At 42.9% G+C, this 10521-nt stretch overlaps 1 protein-coding gene across 1 annotated transcript; it reads left to right on the top strand.

The window, feature by feature from the left end:
* Positions 1–8505: 8505 nt before the first annotated feature.
* On the top strand, positions 8506–9854 carry LOC113931133 (protein SET-like). Its single transcript, XM_035725713.1, has one exon. It carries the CDS (start codon positions 8506–8508, stop codon positions 9337–9339), a length of 834 nt encoding a protein of 277 aa, XP_035581606.1. The 3' UTR covers positions 9340–9854.
* The last annotated feature ends 667 nt before the right edge of the window (positions 9855–10521 follow it).

The raw sequence follows: 10521 nt of genomic DNA, 5'->3' as shown, positions 1-10521 counted from the left end.
TACCCCCAAGATACAAATGTAGTGATCCGAAGGGGTACGTGCACCCCGATGTTTATAGCAGCAATGTCCACAATAACCAAACTATGGAAAGAGCCAAGATGTCCACCAACAGATGAATGGATAAAGAAGATGTGGTGTGTACACACACACACACACACACACACACACACACACACACACACACACACAAATGTTATGCAGCCATCAAAAAAATGAAATCTTGCCATTTGCAATGACGTGGATAGAACTAGAGAGTATTATGCTAAGCGAAATTAGTCAATCAGAGAAAGACAATTATCATATGATCTCACTGACCTGAGAAATTTAAGAAACAAGACAGAGGATCATAGGGGAAGGGAAGGAAAAATGAAACAAGACGAAATCAGAGAGGGAGACAAACCATAAGAGACTCTTAATCTCAAGAAACAAACTGAGGGTTGCCGGAGTGGAGGAGGGTGGGAGGGATGGGGTGGTTGGGTGATGGACACTGGGGAGGGTATGCACTGTGAACTGTGTAAGACTGATGAATCACAGACCTGTACCCCTGAAACAAATAATACATTATATGTTGATTTTAAAAAAGAATAAAAAAGTAAATAAAATTATTTAAAAAATTTTAAAAAAGATACTTGGCCGATGGGATCATCAGGGCTAGAAAAATGCTTCCTATATGTACATCAACAGGGTTTTCTTTTAAATATTTGTTTGTGTGTGATACAGGATATGAGGAAAATAAGAAAAGAAATGCTTCAGGACATCTAGTCCCACTACTAACAAGGTAATGATATAAATAAATGATTTAACAATAACATAATCAAGAAGCCAGACTCTGAGAGTAAATACATATGCATGACTTCCCTATGACACTTGATAACATGAACAGTTTCCTATGGAAGTGTGTTTTACTTGCATGAAAGTGTGCATTTGTATATTAAATAGATACATCTAGATGGCCAATTTATTCACTTAAATAAAATAACAACCCATGATGCTTTAAGCCAATATGTGAAAACACATCAAGGATTCAAAGTTAATATAGAGGACTCCAAGGAAAGAATTAAAAGCCTCAGGGAAAATTGTGCTGCCAAAACTGGAATGATAATGAGCTGAAATTTCAAACTTGGTCCTTGCATTAGTTAATGCATTTGGGCAGAAATGTTGCTTAGAACAAATGTTATTTCAGGGCTTCTAATAACCAAATGTCTTTCTTTCTCAGCCTCTACCCATTGCAAAATCATGAGTCCCTCAAGTCCCCTTCTTTAGGTCATATAACCCTACAAGTTCACCTCTTTAGCGCAACTATCTTTATCTCTCTGCTTGCTCTGCAGTAGGAAGTAGTCATACCCATCATGGAAATCTGTGCATCAGACCATTTCTGGTTCAACAGCTGAGTTCCACAGTCTGCCAGATTCAGGGAACTAGATAATTATGGATATTCCCTACACTAAAGGCTACCAATTAGTGGACATTTTTAATAGGAAACAGATGTGGATCTCAGCTAACAAACTTAACTGTGCAAGAAAGCTCACATCTCTTTATTGTCTTTAAGTCAACCTAAATTGGACTCTGAGCTCTAGCTCCTCCTGGCTGGTAAGAAATCCAGTCTTAATCATTTGCACCCATCTCCCCTCCCTTTCCTGTGGGCTGTAAAATGTCCCAACCCCAAATCAATCATCAATCACTCATCTGCAGTGGTTACAGCTGAAAAGTCCAGTGACCCGTGGTTACAATTACTTCCTACCTCCTGGGACGCATACATTCATCAGTGAATAATAAGAGCCAGAGAAAACCCCTTTGCCTCCAGAGGCTGTCCCAATGACAGTGCCATAGTCTTGTTCTAATTCCTATGTTATATCTCAGACCTTTGCCTGCCCTGACTCCACACTTTCACCTAGTAAAATATCCAAATTCCTTTTTTTTTTTAAAGATTTTATTTATTTATTTGACAGAGAGAGACACAGTGAGAGAGGGAACACGAGCAGGGGGAGTGGGAGAGGGAGAAGCAGGCTTCCCGCAGGGCAGGGAGCCCAATGCGGGGCTCGATCCCAGGACCCTGGGATCATGACCTGAGCCGAAGGCAGATGCTTCACAACTGAGCCACCCAGGCGCCCCAAAATATCCAAATTCCTAAGCCCTTGTTCCCATCATGAGGAATGTAGACAACCCTCAGCTAGGACCACAGGACCTGAGGCAAGACTGGGTAAGTATAAGGGACAGAGTCAAGGAACCAATCAGATCTATACAAACGCCCGGAAGTTCATAGTCAAAGTGTAGGTAAGGTAAATGAGCGATCCGGTGGTGGCTGCCAGAGGACTGGAAAGTGTCCACTGGATTGAGCAGTCAAGAAGGCCATTTGGTCACTTTGATTAAAAAAAATAAAAACCACTTCAGTACAGTAATAGGAAGGGAAATCTGATTGAAATAAGAGTCTTTTAAAAAGTGGGAAAGGGATACAGCAAGTTTCATCTGTTCTTTTGAAAATGTGATAGCTAGAGATGATGGGGGGGGTGGTCTGCCAAGGCTTGTTATCGTTTTTTTAAGATAACAGCAATTTGAGAATCTTTAAAGGCTACAGGGAAGGAGCCAGGTTGACCCCATAAGACAAAGAAATAGTGGAGAAAGCCAAAACTTCATTCCAGTGGAAAAGGGAGGGAAGGGACTTAAAAGCACAGAGACAGGTGTTTGTTTGTAAAAGGAAAAAGGAAAAAGGGGTGCCCCTTATGAATATAGAAAGGAGGCAAGGGTAGGGCTGAAAGGAAAGTCTGACGTCACGAAATCAGGAAGCTTGTGGGAGCTCAAAACTCAGAGCCTCATCTTTCCCTACGCAGTACAAGACGAACTCATGGTTGAGTGATGGGGCGGACAGTGGGCTTGAGGCATGAGACAAAGATTTTAGTTTACTTTTTTTGTTTTTGCATATACATACATAGTGGTCTCACTAAATTCACCTATTAATCTTAAAAGTTTGAGGGTTCTTTAGGGTTTTCTAGATCCACGATCTTGAAACCTACAAGTAGTAAGTTTTATTTTGCTTTTATAAAAGCTGTGCCTCTTTTTTATTTTACCTGCCTTACAGCACTGGCTACTGCTGGGCTTACATTAATTCTTTGGCCAGCGATTCCCACACCATGTTGAGCCTATAAATTCAGGCTCCACACCTTTATGATACAGGTTTAGGGTTTTAATTTCTCCAGGACACTTATTTTTCCTCACCCCAGACCACACCTGGGACAAGACTGCTTCTTTCCTAGACCCATGGGCAGAGGCTTCTAATTACTCTTACACATTGGGGCAGCCTTTCCTGGTGAACAGCTTTAGTCTACCATTCCAATTCCAGCTCCCCACCTCACACAGAGCCAAGGACACCTCTCTTGGGTGGACAGTCCTAGCCTTCTGTGGCCCTAGCACAGGGCTATCTACATTCTTTGTGATGGCAACAATGGCATAGGAACCTGGATCTTTTTCTAAGTTGTGGATGTTAAACTTTAGCCCCTATAAATGGGTTTACATGCAGCCTTTTGGGCCACCAGAACATCAGTGTGAATGCTTTGAGTTTCCTCTTTCTTTCTTTCTGGCAGCTGTTGGTGACTTCCCTTTCTTATTTCCAGTTCAGTTCTGAAATTATGTGGTTTTTTTTTAAGATTTTATTTATTTATTTGACAGAGAGAGACACAGCAAGAGAAGGAACACAAGCAGGGGGAGCGCAAGAGGGAGAAGCAGGCTTCCCGCGGAGCAGGGAGCCCGATGTGGGGCTCGATCCCAGGACCTGGGACCATGACCTGAGCCGAAGGCAGACACTCAACGACTGAGCCACCCAGGCGCCCCTGAAATTATGCCTTTTTAACCAACACTGTAGGGAGGTGGAGTGGGCCTTGAGGCCTTACTGCTGGCATTCTAGTGGTCCCTTTATGGTGCTAATCTGCAGAGTTAGATGGTTTTCTTCAGAAGCCCTCAACAACCCCCGTGGAGGGATGCAGAGAATAATGGCTGCATTTATCCTAGCCTGGGCTTTGTAGGGCAGGCAAGATAGAAAGACAGGGGGAGGGGCGCCTGGGTGGCTCAGTTGGTTAAGAGTCTGCCTCTTGGTTTTTGGCATCAGGCTCCATGCTCAGCACGGAATCTATTTGAGATTCTCTCTATCCCTCTCCCTCTGCTCCTCCCCCCTTCTATCTCCATCTCTAAAAAATAAATAAATCTTAAAAAAAAAAAAAAAATCTGGTGTTCAGGGGTGCCTGGGTGGCTCAGTGGGTTAAGCATCTAAGTGTCTGCCTTTGGCTCAGGTCATGATCCCGGAGTCCCGAGATCAAGCCCCACATCGGGTTCCCTGCTCAGCAGGCAGGGAGTCTGTTTCTCCCTCTCCCTCTCCGCTCGTGCACTCATGCTTGCTCGCTCACTCTCGTGCTCGCTCTCTCTCTCAGATAAATAAATAAAATCCTTTTTTTTTAAAGGTCTTATTTATTTATTTGACAGAGAAAGACACAGCGAGAGAGGGAACACAAGCAGGGGGAGTGGGAGAGGGAGAAGCCAGCTTCCCGCTGAGCAGGGAGCCCGATGCGGGGCTCGATCCCAGGACCCTGGGATCATGACCTGAGCCAAAGGCAGACACTTAACGACCGAGCCACCCAGGTGCCCCAAATAAAATCTTTTTTAAAAAATCTGGTGTTCATACCCTAATACTCATCCTTTACCTGACTTTCGTGGCAACTTGAAACCTCTCCCATACAGGCCTTGTCCCCACCCCAGGAACACAGAAAATCCCTCTGCACATGCTGATGACATGCCCCCAACTTTGAGGAAGGATACTTTGTTTTGGTATATTATCAGAGTGTCTCAAGGTCGGTGAGATTTTTTTATTGCTGTTGTTCTTGCTCTTGAGTTATAAATTACTATTTAGGTTCATCAACATCAATTTAATTTGAAAAGAACTGTTTGGCTAACTCTGTAGTAGTAGTGAAATATTCTGCAGCCACAGTATTGGGGCCCATAATGTTCCAATAAATGGACATTTAAATGTATATCCACTGAATTTTTATGATTCCCTACCACCTGGTATCTCTGCAGATACCAAAAGGAAATTGTAATTTGATAAGGCTGGCATGTTTGAGACATGCTAATCTCCCCCATCAACACTGAAGAACATGTATGTGGTGATTTCCTACATGAAATAGTTTGCAGACTTTTACCTTGGAAATCCCATCCTATAAAATTAGAAAAGCCCAGGCAGGTCAAGAGAGCAAGTGTACTAGGTGTACAAGGCCATTTGAATGAATGTACTGAAACACAAAGGCCACAAACACCCACAACTACCCGGTGGCTGAGCTGGGCCTAGAAGTCAAGGGTTATGGCTCTCAGTCTAGGGCTCATTTGTAGGTCCTACATGATGGCATGAAGCTTAGAGCTGAGTTGAACTGTGATGTCTTGCCAACATAAATAATTGCTCGGCTGACAGAAACTTCAGGGGGCAGATAATTCTATGTCAAAAAAAAAAAAAAAAAGACTTGGAAAGCTCAAATCCAAATCAATTCCACCCTATAAATTAGCCAATTTCACAGTGTATGATAAGAAGCACTACTTTTCATTGCCTGTCTGAACTAGGAACTCTTTGCAGCAGTACATTTTGTTTGGAGCACAGTATCTTTTACTGAGCATTCACGGAATCATGATCTCATTTTCCGAAGTGTTATCTCTGAAAACATAATCAGCTGCAAGAAATTTATCTCTTTACATAAATTAATTTTGCAGACAATTTTTCGCACACCCCTCCCGAAGGCTAACCTAAACGAGACACACTTATGCTTGCAACTACAATTTATCTTGGTTAGTGGGCATTTTTGCTCTCTGGGAGAGAATTTTAATCTTCTGTGGGAGCAAAGCAACCTGGGAGTGAGGAGATATGTCAAACTGTCAACAAAGAAAAGAAATGAAAAGAACCAAAGAAACCAATTTACACTAATTCAAGGATAAAGGGACTATGAGAAGCACTGGAGGAAGTTGCCATCTGCAGGAAATGATTGGGGCTCCACCTGTGTGATTAACTCTGTATTAGCCCCTGACCTATAATCCCCTTGCCCTATTTATTAATTTCTTTGTTCGTTGTTCTAATTGATATCTCCCTAAAGAAATTAGGAATTTCATCAAAAAGCCAATTTTACTAGGAAGATCTTGAAACCAGGTTGTTAAATTCAGAAATGCTCCCCTGCCCATTGGTAAATAACTGCTACCCCAAGCCTGTTGAGTCCTCCCTCCCACACTGACTGAACCACCCAGGGCTGGAGAGCCCCAAGTGGGTGTTGCCTAGGCTCTTGGTACCCAGTGGCCTTCCAGCCAGCCCACCACAACTCCCATATACCAGTGCCCATCTTTATGTGTCCTCCCAGACAGAGAAGGCCCAGTCCTCCGCTGGGAAGATGCCACTCCATTCGGCAGTGTTGGCACCCAGTGGACAGATGCCCAATGCCCATCTGGTCCCTGAGGCTGTGGCCCATCATCATAGGCTCATACTCCTCTGGAGCTGCCAGTGCCACCTAATAAAACAGCGAGGTACCAAAAAGGTTATTTGATCTTTTGAACACCACCTCAGATTGAAACTATGCTATTTTCTTAAAACTGTTTTTTATTAAATACTCTGTTTTCCTCAAGAAAACAAGCTTCCTCATTCCCTCATCTCAAGATGAAAAGTCCACATGAACTTTCTGAAATGGCTGATTCCACAGAAACATCTGAAATTGCTTCCCGTCTCCCTGAAGTTCTTCCCTATGCTTGCATTTCAAATAAGATGAACTTGGGCATGTGCCCCGTCAAAAAGAAGAAAATGCATATTACAATTTTGGTTGCCAATTATACCACAATAAAGCTGAAATTAAAAAAATATATATATAAACACACACACACACACAAACACACATTCACAGTGAGGGAAAACTGCGCATGAGCAATTTGGTTCTCTGAGTTCTCTTTATCCGTCCTCCACTTCGCCCATGTTGCACTGGCTGCAGTGCCGTGAAGAAAAAGTCCGTTTCATTATATATATTTTTAGAGGTAAGAAGAATGGCATGAACAATAAGCCATCAAATATTTGATTAGGACCAAGCTAGTTTTATTAAAGATAGTGTGCCACACAGATTTAAGTAATTATATGTTTATGTGATCCTTTCGCCTCTCTCCATAATTCTCTCTGGTTGGGTATTATTGGCTGTTGTAGACTATGGCTAAATATTATAATCTTTCCCCTTATTTTTCCCTTAACTGTCTAATTTTTAATGTCTGGTTTCATAGAATGTAAGGTATTTCAAGAACATATGCTATATTATGGCAGAAACACCATTATTTGGGTTTATTTCTAGCCTGTTATTTTGTGCTTTCTCTTCTATGCTATTTCTACACTTTCTTCAATTGTAATATTTGTCTGAAGAATAAAACAAAATTTATTCACACTGGACTTGGTCCAAACAATATTCCTCTACCTTCAAAATAGCTTTGCATCTAAGGGAAAGTCAAGAATAGGTACTGGGTTGTACACTTGAGTCAAGTATTTGAGAGACTGGCCATCTGGAAAATTTATTGAACCATCACATTAATCTGGTACAACTATAACTTGAGTTCTTCTGGTTATATTAACTCTATATATAATGTACTTAAAAATGTAGCTTTTTGGAGGCACCTGGCTGGCTCAGTTGGTGGAGCATGTGACTCTTGATGTCAGGGTTGTGAATACGAGCCCCATATTGGGTATAGCGATTACTTAAAAGTAAGATCTTAAATGGGGGGGGGGCACCTGGTGGCTCAGTCAGTTAAGCATCTGCCTTCGGCTCAGGTCATGATCTCAGGGTCCTGGGCTTGAGCCCTGCATCAGGCTCCTTGCTCAGCAGGGAGTCTGCTTCTCCCTCTGCCTGCCACTCCCCCTGCTTGTGTTCTCTCTTTTTCTCTCTTTCTCTCTCTCGCTTTCTCTCCCCACCCCTGTCAAATAAATAAATAAAATCTTAAAAAAAATCTTAATTTGTGGGGTGCCTGGGTGGCTCACTCGGTTGGGCATCCATCTCCTGGTTTCGGCTCAGGTCGTGATCTCAGGGTCGTGGGATCGAGCCCAGCATCGGGCTCCTTGCTCAGCTGGGAGTCTCCTTGAGATTGTCTCTCCCTTGCCCTCTGCCCCTCCCCCCTCTCTAAAATAAATAAACCTTGAGCAGCGAGCTGGACCGCGGAGCGTGAGTGAGGGAGCCGAGCCGCCTGCCTGCCCGTCGCCGCCTCCCCTCCATAAGCTGGAGCCCGGGTCGGGCCGGCACACCGCCCCAGCCCCTCCCTCGTCGTCAGGCCGGGAGGGCAGCGCATGCGCAAGCCAGGGAGAGGGAGAGTGAGCAGGGGAGGGAGAGCAAGCGAGAGAGCGAGCGCTGGGAGGAGGCGGCCGGACCGAGTGAGTGCCCGTGCGTGTGGCGTGAGGGGAAGCTGCTGCCCGCCCCCTTCGCCTTCCCTTCCCACCCCCCACCCCCGCCCCGACCGCACAGCAGCACCATGTCGGCGCCGGCGGCCAAAGTCAGTAAAAAGGAGCTCAACTCCAACCACGACGGGGCCGACGAGACCTCAGAAAAAGAACAGCAAGAAGTAATTGAACATACTGATGAAGTACAAAATGAAATAGACAGACTTAATGAACAAGCCAGTGAGGAGATTTTGAAAGTAGAACAGAAATATAACAAACTCCGCCAACCATTTTTTCAGAAGAGGTCGGAATTGATCGCCAAAATCCCCAATTTTTGGGTAACAACATTTGTCAACCATCCACAAGTGTCTGCACTGCTTGGGGAGGAGGATGAAGAGGCGCTGCATTATTTGACAAGAGTTGAAGTGACAGAATTTGAAGATATTAAATCAGGTTACAGAATAGATTTTTATTTTGATGAAAACCCTTACTTCGAAAATAAAGTTCTCTCCAAAGAATTTCATCTGAATGAGAGTGGTGATCCATCTTCAAAGTCCACGGAAATCAAATGGAAATTTGGAAAGGATTTGACGAAACGTTCAAGTCAAACACAGAATAAAGCCAGCAGGAAGAGACAGCATGAGGAACCAGAGAGCTTCTTCACCTGGTTTACTGACCATTCTGATGCAGGTGCAGATGAGTTAGGAGAGGTCATCAAAGACGATATTTGGCCAAATCCGTTACAGTACTACTTGGTTCCGGATATGGATGATGAAGAAGGGGAAGGAGAAGAAGACGATGATGATGATGATGAAGAAGAAGGATTGGAAGATATCGATGAAGAAGGAGATGAGGATGAAGGTGAAGAAGATGAAGACGATGATGAGGGGGAGGAAGGAGAGGAGGATGAAGGAGAAGATGACTAATGGAACACTGATGGATTCCAACCTTCCTTTTTTAATTTTCTTCAGTCCCTGGGAGCAAGTTGCCATCTTTTTTTTTTTTTTTTCTCCTCTTGTGCTCATTCGCCCTGTTTTTTGAAGTCTCTTTCCTCTCCCTTTATACCATGGTTCTCAACTTATTTTGGGGGGAAATACCTTGAGCAGAATACAGTGGGAAAAGAATCTCTACCCCTTTCTGTTCCAAATTCATTTTTATCCCTTCCTGTCTCAACAAAAACTTTATGGAATCACCACCACCATGCTCTGCGGGAAAAAAGAAAAACCTTCTGCTCCCTTAGCTCTGCTGGAAGCTGGAGGGTGCTAGGCCCCTGTGTAGTAGTGCATAGAATTCTAGCTTTTTTCCTCCTTTCTCTGTATATTGGGCTCAGAGATTACACTGTGTCTCTATGTGAATATGGACAGTTAGCATTTACCAACATGTACCCGTCTACTTTCTTTTGTTTAAAAAAAAAGAAAAAAAACTTTAAAAAATGGGGTTATAGAAGGGCAGCAAAGGGTGGGTTTGAGATGTTTGGGTGGGTTAAGTGGGCATTTTGACAACATGGCTTCTCCTTTGGTATGTTTAATTGTGATGTTTAACGGACATCCTTGCAGTTTAAGATGACACTTTTAAAATAAAACTCTCTCCTAACGATGACTTGAGCCCTGCCACTCGATGGGAGAATCAGCAGAACCTGTAGGATCTTATTTGGAATTGACATTCTCTATTGTAATTTTGTTCCTGTTTATTTTTAAATTTTCTTTTTGTTTCACTGGAAAGGAAAGATGATGCTCAGTTTTAAATGTTAAAAGTGTACAAGTTGCTTTGGTACAATAAAACTAAATGTGTACACGAAGGAAAAAAATAAATAAATCTTTAAAAGTAAATAAATAAAATCTTTTTTAAATGTAACTTTCTGACACTCAAATATTAGTGTAACTATCTTTGAAAGATAACACAAACTTTATTGCTGAGCAGTTTTTATATAGTACAACCGCCAAACTATTGTCTCTCCTGAACAGTAAGTTTGCAGTGACTTTTATTTGTTCCTCATCTACAATTAATAGGCAAAACAGTATCTCAGAAATGGGAGTGCCTTGTTGTATGCATTGCCCAGACATTTATTAAGTTCTTGGCATTGTATTCACACACATGGCATAGAGATC

This window comes from Zalophus californianus, chromosome X, assembly GCF_009762305.2.
Source record: "Zalophus californianus isolate mZalCal1 chromosome X, mZalCal1.pri.v2, whole genome shotgun sequence".
Classification (NCBI taxonomy): domain Eukaryota; kingdom Metazoa; phylum Chordata; class Mammalia; order Carnivora; family Otariidae; genus Zalophus; species Zalophus californianus.
The sequence above is the reverse complement of the archived record's forward strand: the minus strand, read 5'-3'. Positions and strand labels throughout refer to the sequence as shown.

What these genes read in the sequence shown, in the direction of transcription:
- LOC113931133 (XM_035725713.1), top strand. Translation starts at nt 8,506, where the DNA reads ATGTCGGCGCCGGCGGCCAAAGTCAGTAAAAAGGAGCTCAACTCCAAC.